The sequence below is a fragment of the Vigna radiata genome, chromosome 4 (genome assembly GCF_000741045.1).
Source record: "Vigna radiata var. radiata cultivar VC1973A chromosome 4, Vradiata_ver6, whole genome shotgun sequence".
NCBI classification, from domain to species: Eukaryota; Viridiplantae; Streptophyta; class Magnoliopsida; order Fabales; family Fabaceae; genus Vigna; species Vigna radiata.
In genome coordinates, this window is record NC_028354.1 from 5,079,760 (window position 1) to 5,103,922 (window position 24,163).

Genomic DNA, 24,163 nt, shown 5'->3' on the forward strand with positions numbered 1-24,163 from the left:
TTAAATCTTTCCACCGGCTAATAAAACAAAATAACCATATTATTATTACTCATACATACATTACTATTTTTCTTTGTTAATATTTATTTATTTATTATATGAACAGTTTTATCTTATATTTTCTTTATTGTACAAAATCCTATTACATATATATAATTTATGAAAAGAAAAGGTAATTTATTATTTGATGATAATAGTGATGGAGTGAGTGAAGGTATGTATTAGCTTATGATTGTTGATTATTGAATTAAATAGAAGTGAAGGCATAATTTAAGTTGCTATTAAAGTTGAAAGCAGAATAAAATGCAATTAATTCTCACAAACATCTATCTGCTGCTGCTCTTCCATCCAACAACAAACCGAATGTCTGCTGTGTCTGCCTTATGCACATTTTTCTTCCCATTTTTAATCACCTCAAAATTAACCATAAACTGATAAACAAACACACATTTTATCAGATAAAATTAATACCTTAAAAGTCAAATGTACCGCTAATTTAATTAGTAGCATGCACGTTAAGAGCATATGATTTTGCTACTCAACCACGTGCCTTCTGCATCAAAGTTTGTAGAACTCAGGTGCCAAAATGGATTATATTATTATATTTCAATTTTCTTTTTTTACTTTTTTACGATACCAAATCACAAATAACCCTAAAAATTAAATTTTTACACATTGTAATGCATTCATGCGCTACATCATTATTATTATTACAATTTATTTTCTGATGCATTATTTGTATTTAATAATTAAAATTGGTATTGTGGACTTTTTCAACATGCATTTATAGTTTATAAGGTGAGTGACAGTAAAAGTCATCCTCTACTTTCCCCTTCCTGCAGGTTATATATTGAGTTGAGAGAGAAAGGTGTTTGTGTTGTGTTAGCATTTGTTGTTTGCATTGGATCCTCCGCTTCTTATTACCTTCTCTCTCTCTCTCTCTCTCTCTCTCTCTCTTTCATAACATAAACACCAAGAATGCCTGCAATGCTACAATCCAAACATGGTTGAGAGAAAAATCCTTTAAAAAAACACTCTTTCGTTTCATTTCTTTATGTGTTCATACACCATGCATTTCCTACACCTATAGCAGCTATCTTATCATCACGTTAATTACTTTACTTTATGTTCTTCCTTTTCCCTTTCATCTACCTCGATCTTCTTGAACATCCTTTGTTCTCCCAAACCTCTTGTTTTCTTCATGGGGGTATCTTCCAATCCCAAAGTCTTTCTCTCTGACAAAGGGGCCAACTTCGTCGATCCAGAACTGGGGTTACTGGTACCCAACGAGGGCTGCCAGACTTTTATCCAAGAAGATCACCACCACCTTTTCAAACTCAAACACCTATCGGTGAAAGAACGTCGCCAACAACAACAAGACAACAAGGATCGCCATCAAGAACAGCAAAACCAACACCAGCGCAACAGCATCATCGTCATCACGAAACCGGTGTGTCCCATCACCTTCAAACTGGACATTCCTTCCTCGTACGTGGGATCAGAAAACGAGGATGATGACGGTTACACGACTCCAACATCCTCGGACAAGAAAATCCCGGTGATCCCAGAATGCCCAGGTGCACCGAAGAAGACGAAACAGAAGCCGGCCTCGAAAAGAAAAGCTTGTCGACGAAGAAGTCTGCTTGATCTGACCCAAGATTTGGAATCTTTGTTCCCGGTGCCGTGTGTGGTAGATCTTGGTGGTGGTGGCGTGAAGAAGAGAGTGAAACAGTGTTAAAGGTGTTGTTTAGTTAGAATCCTGATGAATATTGATAACTTGTATTGTAGTTAGTAGTAGTAGCTTGCTAATTTGATGCACTTGTATTGTAACTCTAGAGAAACGTGTAACCCTGGTAGTGCATTCATTTGGTACGTATAATTAAAGCTTCTCCTTCCAGCATTAATTGAATTTCTCTGGGAATAATAAGGAAATGAAAAAGGCATAGAATATGATGGATGGCATAATTAGGGTAGGGAAGGTTTTTGATTTGGAGGAACATGGAGTTAGTGAGAGTAGATTTCGTGTTTCTCTTTCTTGTGGGATCGGATTCCCATTGACTTTCTTTAAGGGTCACCAATCATTCTGCAGATGGAAATCGATACATTGACTTTCCCAAGAGAAACATTCTCTCTTGCCTCCTTTTTACCACTCCTTAAATTTCTGCTTTTTAATTTTCTCAAAACTACTTTTGCCAAAATATAAGTTGACTTTCAAAAAACTCCTCTTCTTTTTACCTTTCAGAAATCCAATTTTAATTCCTTTTAATTTTATTTTACTCTTCTAGTTTTATGTAAAAACACAAAAAAAACAGTGAACTATAGAAACATTATTAGTAATGATTAAAAACATAGATGTGGGGGGAGTCATTATGTTTTGATCTTCATGAACTAAAGGCATTGCTAGTTTTAGCATTCTTTCAAATTAAATTGTGTACACACAACAATCAAGAAATAGGCCAAACAGCCACCTAATTTGGCCACTCGATTCTATCTCTCATTACCATGGAATTAATTCGTATTTTGCGTTGTTTTATTCACCAGTATTTGATTATTTCAATTTCCTGAACACACTAAATCAGTTCAGAATTGTTTTTTTTTTTCTGTAATGGGGTGCGGGAAGAAATTTGATGGGTGCAAGAAGAAACGCCCTTTAAAAAACATATGTTAGTTAGATTTAGCCTCTTACATCCAACAAACTACCAAGTGTGTTGATCCTTCCACCCCACGTTTGGGACCTTCAACTCCCAAACTTAAAAAAAAAAAAAGTTAGTTACAAAAATAACCTTTTTTTTTTATCTTTTTTTACTTTATTTTTTTTTTTTACTTTTAACCTTATTTAATTAAGTAATCCTAAATTTCTACTTTAGAGTCACAATCCCACCTCTCCTTCTTGAGGAGCTGGATGAGTGAGTTCGAATCTAGAAAGAATTGAAGGTATTATGATTATTGGTTGTATCAAATTTTGGAGATACACGTATAATATATCACAGTATTAATGTGTTGTTCATTAGAATATCATATAAGGTTTTGATTCAACCGGTAGAATGAGATTAAAATTCACTATAAATTACGGAGTTTAAAGATTTCTTCCTAAAAATTAAACTATTGGTCTTACTCTGAACTGGGATTGTTAACTACGGAAATATATTAAAATTACTACTACGAAGAACAAGATATAGAGAGCAGTATGTTATAGAAAACAATTTTTGTTTGCATTGACAAACAAAAATGGCATAAGAAGAACCTTTTCTACATATGGGCATGTGTGAAGTGGATGATAAGCATGAAATTGTTTACCTTACTCCAGCTATATATCACTAACATTGAAAATGGGGGAGCAATTTCTGGAATAGCAGTACATGAAATTGAAAGTATGGTATACTGGAACATGGAGTTTTGTTTGAATCTATATAAAGCAAACGAGTTTTTTTTTTTTTGGGGGGGGGGGGGAGATGGGATTGTGAGTGAAGTAGAAATTTAAAGTTTCTTAATTAAATAAAGTTAAAAGTAAAAAGAAAAAGTAAAAAATAAGATTATTTTTGTAATTAAAAAAGAATTGTAAAAAATTAGGGAGGTGGAGGTTCCAATCGTGGGGGTGGAGGGATCAACACCCAACTACCAATATCCTCCAGCCCAAAAACTTAAGACCTTGTTCACATGAGTAGATTTCGGAGAGAGTAATTGAGAGGATTTAATGACAAATTTTTTTGTTGTTAGTTGAATAGATTTGAAGGTAGGTGACAGTGCATTTTGAAGTAAATTTTTCACATAAATTAAATCCTACGCTAATTCTCACAAGTTTTACTTCCAAATCTACTCTCGTTTACCTCCAAATTTATTCAAATAAACAATAACAAAAATTACCTTCAAATCCTCTCAATTACTCTCATCCAAATTCACTGAAGTGAACAATACCTAAGATTGGATCGGCCGATTTTTTTAGGTACTGGAATCCAACCGGATCAAAATCATTTACCGTGCTATATTGTTTTTGTTACATTTCAAGCATTATTTAATTTCCTATCTAATAGTATTTTTACTTATGTTGTTTTGTTGGTAAACAACGTTGCAATCAAATGATTTATTTTCAAGTATATTTATTTTCTTTTTTTATAAAAAAATAACAGTATATACATTTTTGCGAGTTTTTTAATGAGCTTGTAACCAAAACACATAATATACATTTTGAAACGCAATCTCAACATGTTTTTTTTTTCAAGTTTTTACTTTTTTTTTTCTCAAATGGCAACAATGATAACAATAATAACAATAAAAGTGATGGTATCTATAATGTTGTAAGAATGAAGTTTGTAATAACAGAAATACAGTAAGAAAAAGTTGTCATTGTTTTTAATATTTAATATAAGAAAGGATTAAATATGTCTTTAACTTCTAAATTTAAATTTAAAATTGAAATTTTTTATTATTTATTTTTTTTATATCTTAAATAGTATTTCATATATATCACTTGACTCATTTAAGTTCAAATATTAATCAAAAATACCTTTTAACACAACAAAAATCTTTAATATTATTTGATTAAAAGAAATTTTCTATTTGTTTTCAAAGTTGAAGACAAAATTTTTTAAATTTTCAACATAAAAAAATTTTAATTTTATATCTAAATTTAAAGATTAAAAATATATTTAACCTATATATTTATTAATATCATCACACACTCAATTAGTATTTAAAATATAAAATCCGGAACAATTTCATATTACATAATAAAAAACTATCCGAAATAGAATTGAGTTACTGTATTGTAAAATATAAGATCCAGAACAATTTCATATTACACAAAAGCTATGCGAAAAATAATCGAGTTACATAAAATCGAATAACTATGTTATCAATTACAGAATTCAAAACTATATCATAAAATTCAAAATTACGTAATTTTATTCTAAATTATATCATTTTAAATATTGTTCCGAATAATATAATTTTAAAATATATCCCAAATATATTATAACACTGATAAATTGGTCAGTTTTTATATTATGGGGTTCAAAGAAGAAAGTGTGGAATTAGAAAAAAATAGTTTAAACACAGTTGTAGCTTGCGGGGCTTGGGTTTGGATTGAAGTGAGCATGGAAGAAGGCGAAGGAGAAGGAGAACGGGATGTCAGGTTTTATGGAAGGTTGAGGAAGGAAAAAGGGAGTGCATAAAGAAAGAGCAGGAAGTGAGCCGAAAAAGTGTTACAGGGCCGAATAAACTATAATAAAAGATTTTTCCTATTTACACTCCTCTGAGCTTGATGTTTTTGAATTACCAAATATATCCTTTTATATGAAGAAAGTACAACCCTAAAGCGTATGTTGAGCAGCTTTGGAGTGTTTGTGCGGAATGTATAGTCCAAAATTGTGCAGACAATATGCATTGTTTTGTGAAACATTTGCCGGGGTATGAGCCTGAGCGAGGCTTTTTAGAAAGTGACTCTGTTCCCTTTTTTAGATGCTTGTGATTGTCTTTTAACATAACTCAAAAGAAATTGCATCACTTTTAACCCTTTTCATAGGATCCCTGCTCACCTCACTGTGCATCCATCATTCATAATTCCCAAAAACTCTACTTTTCTCATCTTATGCCCTTAACATAATGCATTACCTCATCATCAATAATTCACATTACCAGTTATCAACAATGTATTTATATAAAAACTCATACATTAATTAAAGATTACATGCACAAGTACTTTTTATTTAATTTTTATGACCTGTTACTGTAACGAGTAACGACACAATGATTCTGTTTCTCTTTATAAGTCAACAGAGCTGTTAGAAAAAGCTGATGAGAATAGCCCTTGGCAAAGCGCTCTCTCAGTCACTCTTTTTGACTCCATTATTGCTCTAATTAAACTTGGATTTTCCCTACACTGGTATATTCATAGTCATTGTCAATAATTCGCAGTTTCTATGCTTAGCAAATAACAACAAGAAGTGAAGGACTATCTAACATCTTAGGAGGTCTTGTGCATGCTAAACAAAAACTCGAAAACATGGCTCAACAGGTACTTTTTTTACTGCATCATGCATGTTCGTTTTTGGATTTTTCTCACGAATTCTCCTTGGGATTGATCATGTTGTTTCCTCTGGGATTTCAGTGGTGGGTCTGCGATGATTTCTGATTTGATGAATACGTAGTTGTTCTTTTGTGACTCGTTTGTTCTGCTGTCTGTCTGGTGCATATATACTACCATGTGAAGTTGGTGATTTGTCTGAACAGTTTTGTTGCAACTGATTTGATTTTAGGATGAAGGGTGGCCACTGGGTTTACTACAGCCAGTGAATGCAAGGACTCGGACAGGGACAGGATCAACTTCATTCAACACCTTACTCACTGCCTCTCCATCTTCTTCTACAGATTCTTCTTCTGATTTAGACACTCAGGTCAGTCAAACATTATGCTAACTTTTTCTTCTCTTCTTCTATTATTACATTTTTTTTTTCTAATGTTGAAAACTGCATTCAGTTAAATTCTGTAAATAATAAATTAATAATGGTTAATACAGATATTATGGTAAAATCAAATAGTTGAAAATGACAATGAATAAGAAAATTGGAGATAAATAATTTATTTATCTAATATGCAGTGAGCATGTGATCACTCTGACTCCACTACAATAATACAATATACTTTGATTTTTGTCTTTCTTGTGCATGCTTCTTGGATTCTTCAGGTAAACTGGTCCTTCTTTTTAAAAAGCTACAACTTCGAATAACCTCCAAGGGGATAATTTTTTGTTACATAGAAAGCTCCTTAAACTTCTGTGCCCAGACTGCTCAAAGTCTAACTTCGAGGAATCGTGTTTAGTTTAGAATTCAATTTTTTAGTGAAAATTAAATATTCTCTCAATTTCCCTCTCTTTATTCTTTGTAAACCTTCCATTATGTTACTGAGTTAATTAATTTTAAAAATAATGATCATAAAATTTAATATTTCAAATTATTAACGATTAATTAATAACGTGCAATTGTATGCTCATTTTCATTAAATTTGGTTTCATTCTCCCTTATTTAGTGACACGAATTCGTATCACTTAGCTTCGGATTTAATGCATTTTTGAATACTATAACCAAATATTAAATGAAGAGAAGAAAAAAAAAACCAAAGCTCATACATAGGGAGTTTTCTATTACTGTATTAAAATAAACATCAGTGAACTAAATTTCAACAACTACAAAAGTTGGTTCTGTTGCATGTAATAATGGGTAGCTACTACATTTGGTATAACTCTTCAATTACATAGGCAAGAGTTTAATTACGCATTTACTTTTTATTTTTGTTACAGAGAGAAACTTATTTATGAGTATAAGTAATCCTTGGAGTTTTTAAATTAGATATAAATGTAGGAATGACTACGTACGTACAAATCTGTCATTTTCCCACTCTCGTACTTGTATCTTTGTATTCATTCTTGTTTTAAATCATTAAAACACAATTAATTTATCAAGTATTATAATGTGTTTATATTAACTTTTTTTTCTTCAGTTTATAACTTATTTTTAAGATATATATTTTATATTTTTACTCTTTTTATAACTATTTCACAATTATCCGATTATTATTTGACACTAAAAGAAATAAAAAAGTGTATCTTCTGACATTAAACTTACACTCTGACCTATCATCTCTACCTATAATTAGTATGCTTTGATCTAACTTACTAAAAGAACTCATAATTTTTTAACTTAAAAAAGATATGTTTTTCTTCTAAATTTATCTGAGCTAAATGTGCAAGAAATTTTAAAGTAATAGAAGGAAATTTTTATTAGATGATGTAACTGAGTTTTTTTGTTCTTACTCCGAATGGGATTTGTTGTCATCAGAGTATTAACTTCTTAACGTATAGAAAAATATTTTTTTGACACATTTAATTTTCTTATATTTATTTAGTATTATTTTTTTTTCTTCTTGAAAGAAATATATAATTTTATTTTTTTATGATTATTTTACTTTTATAATCCGTGTCAAATAAATGTAAAAGTATCTCATTATATCGTTATTATAACATATATTATACTTTTGGGTGAGACTCGAATGTTTTCAGAATTTAATTGAACCATTTTTTTAGTTGAACAACTAGCTAGGTTATATATATAACATTGGAACAGCTATAACAAGTATGATTCTTATGTCATGCCATTTGTTTCATTTAATAGTCGGTGCATATTTTATGCACGTTACTGTCAATGAACTCACGACATTTAATGTGTTGTGAAACATTATCGGCAACCATATCTTACATTACATATCTCTTGAATTTGTACTATAATTGAAATGCCCTTTTAGGTGGCATTAGGTGGCCAGTCTTGTTCTTAGATCAATACGCAGCTACATTAATTAAATTTAACTACGATGTTAGATGAAGATCAAACTCACATAATAACTTAGCAATGATGTGAAGGGTGAAGTTTGGAACATTGTAACATGTGTGTATGTCTTTGATTCAGTCGACAGGGTCTTTTTTTCGTGACCAAAGTACCACACTTGGGAGTCTAATGGGTGTCTCTAGCATTGTGGAACTGTCAAGAAGATCTCTGAGAGAATCCAAAACAGAACTCTTGAAGAGCAAAAAAAAGTTAAAGTTTTGGTCATGGTGTTTCTGTTTGGGTTCTGAAGGTCAGAAGCAGAAGAATAATGCCCCATCTTTGGCTCAGTTTCTTGCAGTGGAAAGAAGAGTTGCTAATGAAAATAGAAGAAACCAAAGCTTTCATTTTGAGCTTGCATTGGCCGAAACCAATATTGCAGAACGAAATTCACTGTTCATCAATGGCACCATTGTTCCCCCTCACTCCATAAGTCCAGATAGAAAAAACACAGAAATAAAGCACGCTAACAACAAAAGGTTTGGTTCACTCCCAGAGTTTTTTTCATGCATGTGTGGACAAGTTGTCTTTTTCTAACTCCTACTTATACTTTTGTTTCACCACTTTTATGATATTGTGTCTTTCGATGTTACATTTGTTTCAAAGTTAACGTTAAATGTAAGTGAAAATGTATCTAAAGTAATCTGATTTAGATTTTGTATTAAATTTGTTATTTGTTAAAAAGTGGGCAATTGATTTTGTTATGATAAAATAAGTATGGACTTAATCTATGTTTCAACTTTTAATGGTATAGAGTTTTCTTCCGCAAAATATACATTAGAAAAGATGATAATAGAAATTAGATTGTGAAAAGGTTAATTAATATTAGATAGTTTTTACAAATCAAATTAGGAATAAAGTAATTTCAACTTATAGATTATTTTGTTTTGTGTGTTTGAGGTACAAGTTTAGAATATTTAATAAAGAATAAAACCATGAATCTAATGAAGCATTTTTGCTTTGTTTTTCATTCCTTTGATGTGCGAGTGTACAGATACATAGATGACGTAGTGGTTGAGTTATCCTTTGGGTAAAGCTGTCAAATTAGACTTTCTCATCCACACCATATTAAACTTTCTCCTTCCTTCAAAATTTACAATCCCTTCTGTACTTCCTACATGAGTTAAAAATAATTAAAATTCATAAAATGGAGATTTATCAAATAAGATATAATACTTGCAATTTTCTTTTAAAACTTTGAGGATTTTTTATTCAATATAAAAGAAATTTACTAATATTGTTTAGATTTATTCGATGACTTTATTAAATATAAAAGAAATTATCTAATGTAGAACTTTATTTGTTCCTAACACCACCAAATATTTCCATGACTAATACGTCTCGTTTTTCTCTTGGAATAGAGAATCCACATAAACAAGAGAGTCGTAGTCATCCCATCATTGATTTAATCTTTTTCTTCCTTTGATCAATGAGTGATTGATCCCCTTGCGTATTTTAGCAAAGAATAGAAATAAAGTTATATATATAGATATTTAAACGAAGGCGTTGTGACATAATATATATAATGCGTGTACGTAATGACAGATTAGTAGTTTGTAGGTACGTGTCACGTTCATAAGTTAAGTTATCCAGATTCATGTGAATATGCAGCCACTTGGATTAGATCCAAACATATTCTTAATTATTTTCATTTTCATAACTCACATGTCATGCTCAATATCACCATTCCCCAATATATTTCTTTCTGCAATGTCGGCACACTCCTACAATTTCTTTTTTTCTATTTTCATATGTTAAAACAAAATAATTTCATTCAGGTTAATAAATAAATCTTAACTAGCATAAATCAAAAGTAGCTTTATTAGTTTGTAAAAAAATTTATATTTAACATTAGTTAAGAAACAATATTAGCTTTATTAGTTTGTAAAAGAAAATATATAACAAAAAATTTCAAAATCTCATATTTTTTATGTAAAATTTCAGATTATAAAATTTTGAAGGATCAAGTTTGTCTTAAATTCATAATTTTTTTTCCTTAGTGTAATATCAACAACTTATTTTATCATTACTTATTCCAATTTTTTATATATAAAAAATAGCCTATAAAAATAACATGACATTTTCAAATGTCTTGACCTTGACAATAAATTTAGTTAGACATTATTATAATTTCAGTATTGATTTCTCGACGAATTAATATAAGTCATATTTGATTGTGAATCTCATGGATGAGTTAAAAAATGAAAATAGATTCATGGTCCGTGTTCAAATCTCTAAGTTATTCCACTCATAATATATTCTAAGTAGTTGACCAGGACTCTTAACTCATTATAAACCCAAATTCAAGCTAAAAGTTAAATACTGGTCTTATAGTCAAATTGAATCAATAAACCTAAAATTAACTAACAAACTCAAGATATCCCCCTTTGAATTAATAAATAATAAAAACTAATATTCAAATTCCTTTACTATTTACAACAGTACAATATACAATTTTATCTCAAAATAATTTAACCCATTTATCTCAAACGACTTGTAAAAACATAATTAAATTTTACTACCATTAATAATAATAATCATAAACATTAACATAAATCAATCACATAATAACATAGATTAAAAATGTTGTCAAAATTATCATATTATCCTTAATTTTAAAACATCACTTATAAGTTGTTTTGTTTGTGGGATCTGAAAGGACACGTCAAACACGTTCGCTTCTGCAACGCGGCATATAGAGAAATGACGCATACCCATGCATTCGTACTCAACTTTCCTTGTTTGTTTTTTGGCTATGTCTCTTTCTGTTTTCAGTTTTTGGTGTGAAAAAGTGCCAACAAACCCGGTTGGTGTACGTGCTGGCCACCCCAAATTATTTGACCAACCACAGCCCTTCATTTCTCACCCTCTCTCATTGGATCAATCGCATTTCACCATACCACACTGCAACACTTGTATTTTTACACACAAATTATCATCCTCCTAATCAAGTGCACTAACGAACCTATTCACCTACGAGACATCATCACGTGACAGCCAACATAACACTTTGTCTTTCTCTTTTGTATCTTATTGCTTATATTTATATCATATCGCTACCACACACAAATAACCAATACATTTTCCCATCTTACTGGGATGCGTATAATACAATAAAATAAAATTATTCACGATGCCCAAAATCATCGATCCAGGTGATGCTTCTTCATTCTCAAGTAATAATAATCATAATAATAATAATAATACTACAAGAACACGACATACCCTTCTCCTGTTCCCAACAACAACACTTGGTACCTACCGCCAACTTCACTTCATTTCAACTCACTTTGCTTATTTCCCAAAATTACATAATATTCCTTTACTTTTTAACTTTGATTTTTGCCTTGCCGGTTAAGCACCTATGTAGTTACGGTATCTTGCCAATGTGAGATTCATTTGTTACCACAAGCAATTGCCGTCACTGTTTATCGACCCACTCCGCGGCGATCCTTCCAGAGCTCCGCCCACCCAACTTCCCGAATGAACTTACACTGGATAACCCCTTGAAGCTGCTGCTCCCACTGTCATTCACGTTTCTGAATTTCTTTGATGTCTTGCTCAATTTGGAACAGTTCATCTCAACATTGTCTAGATCAGTTTCATCATGGTATTCTGTTTTCACGACCACCAGTCTTGCTATGGTGCTTCGACAGAATGGACAAACTGGTGGAGTGAGACAGGCTGTGGCAGGGTTGGGCTTGTTGTGGCAACACAGGGCTAGTGTGCATTGCGCACACATCTGGTGGCCACAGCTCTGAACTTCGATTGTGCATGCCTGCTCAAAGCAGATGCAACATAATTCCGACTCACTAACCTGCAAAATATCCCATGATCAGTGGGTAGATATATATATCACACACCATGGAGACACAAGTCTTTATCTAGACAGCATAATCATCCTTTATATAAACAATATAATACATTTTGCTTACATCTCAATAATTTAATTCAAAATCCTTTTTACTATCTGGTTATCAGTGAGTTCTGCTAGAATTGCTTCATCTGTCCAAGTACCAGTAAATTCACAGTTGAAAAAAATTAAAAGGGGCAGGGGAGAATCAAGGAGTTTATGCAGTATAAGACACGGCTTAAAAATGACCAAAATGTGATTTTCTTTTTTTTTAATGTAAAAATGAAGTCTTATTAACTATATTCCCATGCTCTGATTTGATTGAATTACGGAACAAAGTTGGTATTGGATATGCAGAGGGTGAGAAATTACCTCAGACACATCATCAGTTACCCCATCAGAATGTGATGGAGATGGAAGAGAGTAAGCGCTCCCTTTCAATATGTTTTTCTCCCTTTCTCTGTTTGCATCCATCAAGGCTTGTTCCAATAAAGCTTTAGCTTCAGGGTTAAGCTCACTGATGAACTTCAATGGAGACGGCCAGACAAGAGGTTCTGCAGATGTAGGATTCAGCAGTGACGCACAGGCTCCATGTTTGTGTTTCAGAGCAACCATATATGGTATCCGTCTGCATTAACACGCCAACTACGCATTCTGAGAGTATATAATGAGGAAAAGATGCAGGGCAAAACTTAAATGAATCTACCTATAAACGACCTAATCGTTAAATGAGGTAAGTTGCTCATAAAGTGAAGAAAGTTACGATAGGAAAATGCCAGATGAATACAGTAAAGGGCCCATCAGAGCAAATCAACGATTTTCCTAAAGAACATAAAAATTGACACTGCGAAGATAAACAATTCATAACCCAATAACCCCCCTAAAGTTAGAATTAAACACGTCTAGCTATATCACTCTAAGTCTAAAATCCGGTAAGAATTTGAGCTGAGAAACTGCACTATACCCAGATGCATCGCGATGAAGACGATCTGCACCCCATGCCAACAATTCACGAATGCAATCAAGAGATCCCCCTCTAGCTGCTAGATGAAGCGGAGTACTCCCGGGACAGCTGAAATTAGCAATTGATTACTTACTTCGCGAAACAGAACAGAAAAACACGACAGATTCAATCATTCGAACCACTCTTTGATGGATCATTACCCATATCCACCGGTTGAAGCACAAACAAGAGCTCCACTGTCCAACAGAATATGTACACATTCAGACCGTCTCTGACGAGCCGCCAAGTGCAATGGCGTTGCACCCTTTCCATCTCTAATATTCACAAACCGTGCAAACCCCCTGCAACGAATTCAAAAACACTAAATACCTTAAACTACACATAGAAAAACACCATACATCGAAATCAATAGTTAAACAGAAAAGGGCAAACCAAGAAGCAGCCACTGGACTAGATTGAGCAGCGGAAAGAATAGCCTTAAGGCAAGAAGAATGACCGTAGTATGCGGCATAGTGTAAGCAGGTTCTCCCGGAAATGGTATCAAACATTAACACCTGAAAATCGCAGGATTCAGTTTCCAAATTCATTAATTCATTCATGTGATCAAAGGATAAGATTAATGAAATCGAAAGATTACATTAGCTCCGGCTTGAAGAAGCTTCTCGACACAGGCGATGTTCCCGTGCATTGCTGCCAACATAAGCGGAGTCTGAAGCATTCACGACAGACGATGAAGGGTAAGCAAAGATAGCATTTTAAAAAAAAATGGGAAACAATAGATAGAGAGCAGAAGGCAGTACCTGTTTGTGGCGATTCAAAACATCTGGGTTGAGAGATCCATCCAAAAGCCTAGACAGAATCTGGAAGGAAGAGAAGAGAATCGTAAAGAAGAGACGTTGCGTGAAGAGAACGCGGGAGAGAGTGAGAGAGGAAAAGGGAAGGAACCTCGATCTGGGCATTGGCTGCGGCAATATGAAGCGGAGAGTGGCGATCGTAGAGAGTGGTTTGGTGGAAGAGAGAGGGGTCGGCCTCTAAGAGTGTGGTGACAATTTGGAGGTCACCCTGTTGCACGGCGGTGAAGAGGCCGTGGTCATGGTTGGGTGTGCAACTAAGGGTCTGACCCATGGGAGAGAGAGAGGTGAAGAATGGTTGACTCCACCTCTTGTGGGTTTGGGTGCGCCACCTTGTGTGGTGGCTTAAGGTGCTATAAATAAATGAAGAAGCTTGATTCACATTGAAGGTGTATGGTGTAAGTAACTGTGTTTTGTTATGGGAGAAGACAGTGGCAAAGGTTTTGGAGATAGAGAGAGAGAGAGAGAGAAGGGTAGCTGACCGTGTCAGTGATTAGCAGTTACTGAGAATGACTTGGGACAGCAGTCAGATTTAGCTAGCTAACTTAGCTACCCAGATAAATCAAATGGTATGAAATCAGATATTATTATTATTAATAATAATAATACATTACATGATATTTTTTACATTACATTCATTAGAACACAGGGTCCCCACCTTCACTTTCTTTTCAAACACCATCACTGTATACTCATTTTATCTACTGCTTATCCTTTTTCTTTAAGGAAAAATGGTGTAATCATGGTGATGTAACAAATGATGAACGCCTTTTTTTTATTTATCCATCTATTTATTCTAATTATGATTCCTTTTTAGTACTATATTTTAAGTACGCTTTGTAAAGTTAGATTTTGTATTTTTTTTTTGTTCCACGTATTTTACCATTCTTATCATATGCTTCATTATTTTCTTGGTATGGTGAAAAAATAACATTGTAATTAATAAATACCTACTTTTGAAAATTTTAAGTCTTTTTATTAAATGAAAACATTTTTCTTTTTTATTTTCTTTTATTTTCAATTAAATGTGACATTTTACAATCTCTTTTTTTTTTTTAAAAAAGGTAAGTGAGGAAAAGAAAAATAAATAAGAAAGTAAATAAAGTAGAACGAATTTAAAGCTATTTGAGAAAGATGGAAAAAGAAACACTTGACGTTTTAAAAATGATACTAGGACTAAAATTAATTGCGGTAGTTTTGAAAAGTTTGTTTCAAACCACCAAACAAAGATTGTCACAACAATTATGGCACGCGTCTACCATGTTCAAGTTTAACAAGTATATAGAAAAAAGAACGTGACTTTTACACCTTTTTTATTTTCTCTCCTTCAACTTAAATTTATTCAACCAAGCAATCATATTTTTCAATTTTTTAAGTTATATATTAACTTTGGTGAGATTTTTTTCACAGAATAATTAAATCTTTACTTAAAATAAATCAAATCATGTATCACCTAATTCACCAAGAAGTTGATTTGGAGTAGCGTAATTTAAATTTATGAATTTTTATGTTAAATAAAATATAAAAAAGTTCTATGCTACTTTTTTTAACTCATAAAATTACGTGTTATATTTAATTTTAATTATAAATAAAATTACGTAATATGACTTGTATTGTATGTAGTCAAAATTAAGATTAATCTCACAACAATTTTATATATATATATATATATATATATATATATATATATATATATATATATATATATATATATATATATAAGGTGTGTGACTATTACAATTTAGTATTGAATTCAAGAGGACATTTTATTGGTGATAAAATGAAAAAAATTAGAAGCATTGTAATAATATATTCATCTTTAAACATCCCATAATTTAATATTCAAGCGTGTATTTACGTGTTTAAACATGGTTAAATTATGCATTTAGTCTAAAATGGCAAAAATATACCGTGACTGGGTTATATTTATATAAAATCGGCTACAGATTATTAGTATACCTAAATATTTATTATTCGTAAAGAATTAATATTTTAATATTTAATAAAAGGATTATTTATATGTTATTTACAAAAAAAATTAAAGTTAAAATTTAATTTATGTTTTATTAATTAAATTTTATCAGAATTAAAAGATGATTTATATTTTATTAAGTCAAATTTTATTAAGGTTAAAACTTAATTAATATTTTATTAAATTAAATGAAATTAAAGTTAAAATAATATTTAAATTTAATTTATATTATATTGTATATTAAAGTTAATAATATATATATATTTTGCATACATATAATTTTAATATAAGTATAAATATAAACATAAATAAAATAAAGTGTATAAATGTTCATTTATTAAAAGCAAAAGATGAAAAAGAATTTTAAAATTGTGTAGAATTTATAAATTGATATTTCAATTATTTGTATAGATTTATAAATTCATATACAACTATTTAAATTATAAAAAAAATATTAAAATATGATATAATAAAACATCAATATAAATACATTTAAAATTTTAAAACAAAATTAAAATAAAGTTTAATGTAAAATATAAATTTAATTTTGTTAAAAAAATTGAATAAAGACATTAGTATTATATTTATATAAAAATAAAATTTAGTTTTAATAAAGAAAGATACAAAATTGTTTTATGTTTAAAACGTTAGTACTCAATTGAATTAAAATAACAAATACAAATTTTTCATATTACTATAGTGACATTATCACTTCCACGTCATCACATGGTGTGATCCTTAGTTTCTGTTTCTCTTATTACTTTGTGAATGTTAGAAAAGTATTTACTTTTTCTTTAATTCATTACTTTTTACGTAATTGATTAAGATTTTTAACACGAGTATTTTAAAAAATAATATATTATTTGTGAAACATGTGATAATTATATTTTAATTAGAATAATCAAATATTTTTTAACATAATCAATTATTATATTCAGAAAAAACATAAAAATCAGTTTTTCAATATAAATTTACTCAATAATATTTTAAAGATTAATTTATACTTTACATCTTGATTAAACTAAGATAATTAACCATGGATAAAAAAAATTAACAAGAGATAAAGACATCACAAAAAATGAACAACAAATCAGCACTTCATACTTTTTCATCACCAATTTTAGAATTTCCAAATGTATCAACCTTTATTATAAATAACAGGGGCCTATGGTATTTATAAGTAATAGGTTCTAACCATAATTTTCAACTATTTTTCTTCTGTTTCTATAATTGGAGATGATGTTTTTTTAATTAATTTATACGTACTTCAAATATCATAATTGTGTCATAAACTTTAACTTTTTATTCATTTTCATGTTAATAACGTTCTAGCATGTACTTTTCAATATTTCCACTAATTATCCGTTTTTCCATTTTAATAAATCAATACAACGTGAAAAATAACAATTTAATAAAAAAAGAAGATATTCACGTTTTCATTTATGTTTAAAATAGCATTCAAAATCAATAAAGAATACATCTTTAAATATAAAGTGGTTATTGATTATTTTGATATTGATTGAATTCATTTTAGTTTTGATAGACAATCTTATTCAATATGTATACGAATATTATTGAATTTTTAAATTGAATATGAGAAAAAAAATGAATATGTTTCAATCTATATATTCATTCCAAAATTAGTATGGACTTTCACATGTCTTTTAAATTGATTGAATATTCTAAAAAGTTATGTTAATTTAATTTTGTAATGGTCACCTTCTGAACAGAAGATTCCTTCCCCAAATCTGTTCTCAGTCATTCAATGAACTTGTCATTCTCTTACTAATTAACCTTAATTACCCAATAATTCCATTTCATCGGGGAATCACTCTGATAATATCGTTCTGATTATAATAGGAATTGTTTCAGATCTTAGATTTGTTGTGTTCAGGAAAACGCTTAGTAGTAGAGATATGCATCGGTAATCGCAAGATTCGATTTCCCCATCTAAAATCTATAACTTTCTTATTCTAAATTATTATACACAAATGTACAATGCTTCACTCAACACGGCCCAAGTAAGTACAGAATCTATTACTTTATTAGATTATGCTAAGATAATGAGTATAATTAACGTGTTTTTAAAGAAGACAGTGAACAAAAAAAATACACCTTTTTTCTGGAAGCGATCAAGGGAAATATACATTATTGTTAAATTTGTGTCTGCAATATATCTAACTTAAGAAGGGAAGAATTGATTTAAAATTATTTTGACCTTTTTTTAATTCTTTGGTTTATATATAAGACCATTTTCAAAAAAATATTTTCCGCAGTTTAAAATTTTAATAGATTAATAAAGAAATAAACACAACAATTTATATTAATTTAAGACTTTAAGAGTTTAAATACAACATTTAGATGTCTTAATCACAATAAAATCAAAATTCCTAAAAGTAGAGCTATATAAGAACTTTGCTTACCGATGTAATTATATTTCACAAATTATAGAATAATAAAACCTGATACGTGTCTAGTGATATTACACCAAACTTATAATTGATACTCTTCTTCAATCTTTTCTCTCACAGGTTTTAACCTTTGCATTTACTTTGTTTTTCCAACGATGTCAGATATTTCTAAAAAAATTGTTTTGTTTCAACATTGATAAATTTAAGAATTTTTGTGTGTTTACAAAATGAATTAACCATATATATATATATATATCATAACAAAAATTAATTTTAAATTGTCAAACAACCATATTGTAAGGATTGTAACATTGTATTACTTCAATAGGGATTTAAGAGTAGTCCAGATCTGCTATGCGGTGTGACAGTGCAGTACTTCAGCTAGAGTCTCTTTAGTAAGGGAGACCTGAAGAAGACTTACAAGTCTTTGATTTTGTTGTTTCCACACGATAAAGGCTGGATTAGGAACCGTCAAAGATCCATCAGCAGCAGACAATTTCGCGAGTTATGATTGAGCCATCAATATGACCATAAAGGGTCTGTCCTTCGAGAAGAGGAAGGAGCTGACAATGTCAGAGAATGAAATTGGTTGAGGTGAGGCGTATGTTTAACATGTGGATTGTTAAAGGAAAAAACACCGTATTAGTCATAAGTAGGAAAATAAAAGAGAAAAGATAAGGAATGATCGAAATTAGGCTGATAATGTATCAAATATACAGAAACTAAATAAGATAAACTATAATATTCAAGATAGAATCAATTATGCAGAAACTAAATAAGATAAACTATAATCAAATATATTATTTCCTATCACATATAAATTTACAATACCTCTAATTTAACACAGATTTATAACATATTTATGTTAAAAATTTTAATTATTTCTTTATATATATATATATATATATATATATATATATAACATATTTATATGTTAAATTTTTAATTATTTCTTTATATATATATATATATATATATTAAAATTTATAATTTTTTAATTACAAAGACATCCCTAATATACTTTGATTTTTTCATTTTAAAAAAAGTTATTATTTTTTGTAATTTTTATTGTAATGATAATTGAATTATTTTAAAAATTAAAAGCTTTTATATAAATAATTCCAAATTATAAATTTTTATTGTTTAAATGTTTTTTAAACATATAATTAACAAAAATACCAAATTTCAAAATAAATTCATAATATTTTATTCATATATAAAATTGGTAATATAAGATTTGTAAAATTACTTTTAAAAATTATACTGTCTCTTATTGTATAGACATATGCTTTAACCAAATTTATTTTGTTCACAGTTATTTAATCATATAGAGCATGTATCTAACATGAAATAACACAACAAAAGTCATACAAATAATGTTGTGAAACAAACAATAAGACATCAACACATTCATAGCATTTTAAATCAACGTAGGGAAATCATCTTTCTTTGACATATCAACAGCTAGTTAATCTTTAGATGTCATGTTTAACTCTGAATTGATAGAAATGGGATAAGTGTGTTTGATTAGTTAGCTTCTTTTTCTTATCGAATCTTGCTTATCTTAAAATTAATCATACAAATCTTACAAAAAGTTAAACTGTACATGCTAAACGAGATTCATTGCATTAACACTAAGACCACATATACATAAGTTATTTATTTGTGTTGGTATAGATATTTAATTAGAAATATATATCAAGACAACATTCTATTCTTTGAAAAACTTTAGACAATTAGTATTTTTATTTTGTAATGATATTGAATGATACACTTGAATTGTATACATGTATACGAGGAGTTATTTCACAAGTATGTCTGTCTTTCTCTAATGTAATTTTAAGACTATTACACAATTAATCTCAATTCTAAAAATTTACATAAACTCCATTCATAATTTTAAATCTCCTTCTACTTTTATATATTTTAATTTCACCATCTCCAAAATAACATATAACATTTTATTAATAAAAATTAATCGATCCTATCAAAACACAAATTTATCAATAACATTAGATAGTTATTTGATACATAAAATCAAATTCATTTATAATTAAAAATAATAGTTTCTTGTGATTGACAATTGTTTGTTTTTTTAAACAATAGTAAACGAAAGTTTAAAGCACACCAAACTTTTAAGAACATAAGGCAACTATCAGATCGATTGATATACTACCAAAACTATTAGCAAAGTATGACAAAGAAATATATTAGTTTAATTAATAATGATTTATTATAATTTTTGTATATTTTGTTGATTTGATCAAAATGAAAATCATGAATCAATCTCTAAGATAATCCTAAATACATTCGCCGTGGGCAAATAGTTTTATACTTTTTTGTAACTATAATAATCAATTATGTTGAAGAATAGTCAATTATATCATTAATTACATTTAAACATAATCAATTATATAAGTAAAAAACTTTTTTTAAGTAAAGCTACATCTACTCATCATTGCATTTTTTCAATTATTTTTTGAGAAAGAGAACATTGTTATTTCTTGAAAGAGATATTATCATAATCTCATCCATTATATATTGTTTGAAAAAGAAAGTATACAAGACTCGTGGGAAAATTATCATGCTTTAAATCTTATATTATATAATATATCAAATATCATGTGATATATTTCTTTATTTTTCTTGTAATATGATTTGATATCTTTGCATCAGAGTATTTTTTATGTGTCATAGGTAATTGAATGTTTTTATTATATGTGTATATATTTGAAAGATGTTACTTTTATATCTTGTTTTATATTTATTGTAATTTGTTAATTCAAAATTGTTTAGTAAAAAACTTCAGCTTAAGTTGTCTGAGTTAACTGCATATAAATTTACGAAGAATCAAATCAATATAAAATTTGTCTGTGTTCATGAATTCTATTCTTGATGATCATCCACCATTGCATTAAATTTATTATGTTATCAAAAATTTTAAGTAAAATTTTTATTTGAATTTTGAAATAATTATTTTCAACCCTTTTGATTTTTTTAACGTTTATTTTTATATAAAAATTGAATCAATTAAAAAGTAATATTTTTCAACTGCTTGTATCGGTGAAACTTTAAAATCTCTGCAAATATAACTAAAAAGAGTAAAAGTAAAGAAATTTTATAGTAAAAGAAATTACTTTAAAACAAATTCTAATTAATTAAAAATCAAATTCAGATTAGTTAAAAATGACATCATGATTAGTTGAAAACGAAAAACAAAAATCAGAGAGAGGGTCCGACGAGCTTTCGGCTCAAAGTAAACTATGTGAGATTCTTTTATTTAATTGAAAAGTCTCTCTTACATATGAACTTTTCTCTAAAACAACTTTTTAAAGAAAGAATATATTTTTTATAAATTAAAACTAATATTATAAACAAATTATTATCTTTTTAAATAGAAGATATTTTTTTTACCAATTAACTTATAAGTAAACAAGTTATAATTTGTTGAAAGTTTATATTTGAATTTTTTTATAAAAAGAATGTGTCTAAACCTGATAAATATGTCATTGAAGGTGAAAATGAAAGAAAAAATAGAGAATGAAAATGAAAAGTTGAGATTTGAATGTAGTTTATCTTTTTTTTTTTTTTTTACGGATAATGATACTTAAATAATATTTTTTTGATAATATTTAAATATTATTTACATGTTATTTTATGATTGATTCATGATGATGTTTATGATTATTATTATTGACTGTGGAATAATTTTGGACCAATTATAAAATAATACGTAAATGATGTTCGAATACTGTCAAAAAAATATGGTTTAAGTATCATTATTTATATATATATATATATATATATATATATATTTATTTATTTAAAAAGGCCATCATATACTTTTTGTCAACTCTACAACAACCTTTCTTGGATTTCCATACATAAAATGAAAAAAAATAAAATCCATGGAATATTCAAAAATGGAGATAATCCTAACTCGGCTGCTGCAGACAAGGTCAACTTTACTTTTCTCTCTTTTATATAAAATAAAAGTATCTGATTTTTCCACAATCTACCGTATTCGTTCGTCTAAAACTCTTCTCTCTTTTTTCTTTTTTCATAAAAATTACTCAAAAACTTTCTCATAGTATACCTTTTATTAAAAATAAACATAGGCGTGAAGTTATTTTCTTATAAATACATTTGAGAATAATTTAATTGTACTAGTATAGGATAACATAATTTTAGTTTAAAATTTATGAAAAAGAATTGTCACTTTTGACACGATTTACCTTGACAGAATTAACTTATTTTAATATTTTTTTTTTTCAAATTTACCTATATTCATAAGTTTTTTTTTTTTTAAAAAAAACTATCAGACACTCTAACTTTATTTTGGAATGATTTGATATACTTTGGGAAGAAGTGTAAATAGGATGGAAGCAAATAGTAAATGATGGCTATGACTTTATAAGTATATTTACTTAAGCATGCTTAATGATGGTTAGCATTTTAATTGGGTTTAATGCAGAAAAATTCCTTTTTGTAGTGAGAATGATATGACTGAGATGGTGTTAGCTTTTTTTATTTTATTGTTATAATTACTATTAGAAAGGAACCTAATCTTTTAACTTTATTCTTGTCTTTTCTTCTATAACAGGAAAGCCTTTGCTTGAAGAAACAATCCCGTTGAAACCATATTTCCGCAAGAAGGAAACTTTCACACGTTACGTGGCTACATCACCAATAATTATTACTTATATTAATATAAAAATAGTCTTTTTCTAGTATTTGAAGGTACAGTTAGTAATTATGGGAGTGCATAAAGAAATAGTCTTGTATTATGTATAAACCCAATAGAAATCCCCATTTGGGTCAAAGATTCTCAATGTTTAATATGGGTCAACTTGCGCATTATTAGGAGGCTGCCACTTCCTGCACCCAATTATCTCTTTTACACCTTCATATTTTTTTAATACCCATTCTACCCCTGAGTAAAAAGTGAAAAGATAACCTCATTTACCTTTATCTGCGTTGCAACCATTGCATCCTCTCCATTTTTTTCCTCTTTGTAGGTGGACGATGTTGATAGAGAGAAACTACAGCTCCTTCATTCGGAAATATAAAAAAGAATTCCAAGGAAACTACATAAATGGAAGAATTTGTTGCCAATGTTGTGATTGGAGGAAAGTAATTTAGGAATAATGAAAATAAGTTCTTTCACATCATCTAATAGATCACGTATGTTTATAGTAATTGTCAAGACCAATATAAGTATATCGACAAATATGAAACATGGAAAAGCGGATATAAACATATACATTTTTTTTTCTCATATAAAATCTATCCATATCATGTCAATAAATCGAGATAAATTACGTAAAAAAAAGAGTTAAAATAGTAGTATTTTATTAAATTTTTGAAAGGAATTAAGCAATTGGAAAATTGAAAGAATATATATAGTTATAATTTTGGTTGGTACTGTTAGAATTGGTCAAAAGGGATTTTATCCAATGAAAATGTATGAAGGGAAGAAGATTAAGGAAATCAACAAATTAAATAGAAAATAAGTTAATATATATATAAGAAAAAGAATAGATAATAAAATGCGTAGAGAAGAAAAAGAGAAACGCAGAGTAGAAATAAAGAAAGAGAGAAAAAGTGATATTGTAATTTTATTTTTATCATTAATACATTTGCAGTGAAATCTAAAGAGTTTTATTTTGAGTGTCATTATTCCGCACTTATATTTTTCTCACAAATCTGATTAAGAGGAATTGTGCATAATTTCCTAACA

At 29.0% G+C, this 24,163-nt stretch overlaps 2 protein-coding genes across 2 annotated transcripts; one reads left to right on the forward strand and one right to left on the reverse strand.

The window, feature by feature from the left end:
- The first annotated feature begins 5,830 nt into the window (after positions 1-5,830).
- On the forward strand, positions 5,831-9,038 carry LOC106759061 (uncharacterized protein At3g17950). The gene is made up of 3 exons (XM_014642074.2): positions 5,831-6,013; positions 6,255-6,392; positions 8,457-9,038. Exons 1-3 carry the CDS (start codon positions 6,002-6,004, stop codon positions 8,907-8,909), a joined length of 603 nt encoding a protein of 200 aa, XP_014497560.1. The 5' UTR covers positions 5,831-6,001; the 3' UTR covers positions 8,910-9,038.
- A 2,349-nt stretch (positions 9,039-11,387) lies between these two features.
- Positions 11,388-14,566, reverse strand: LOC106759515 (putative E3 ubiquitin-protein ligase XBAT31). Its single transcript, XM_014642718.2, has 8 exons — positions 14,135-14,566; positions 13,990-14,049; positions 13,827-13,898; positions 13,622-13,743; positions 13,390-13,530; positions 13,190-13,297; positions 12,598-12,853; positions 11,388-12,189 (listed from the first exon to the last, which is right to left on the reverse strand). The coding sequence occupies exons 1-8, from the start codon at positions 14,312-14,314 to the stop codon at positions 11,794-11,796; spliced, it is 1,335 nt and encodes a 444-aa protein (XP_014498204.1). The 5' UTR covers positions 14,315-14,566; the 3' UTR covers positions 11,388-11,793.
- Between the last annotated feature and the right edge of the window lie 9,597 nt (positions 14,567-24,163).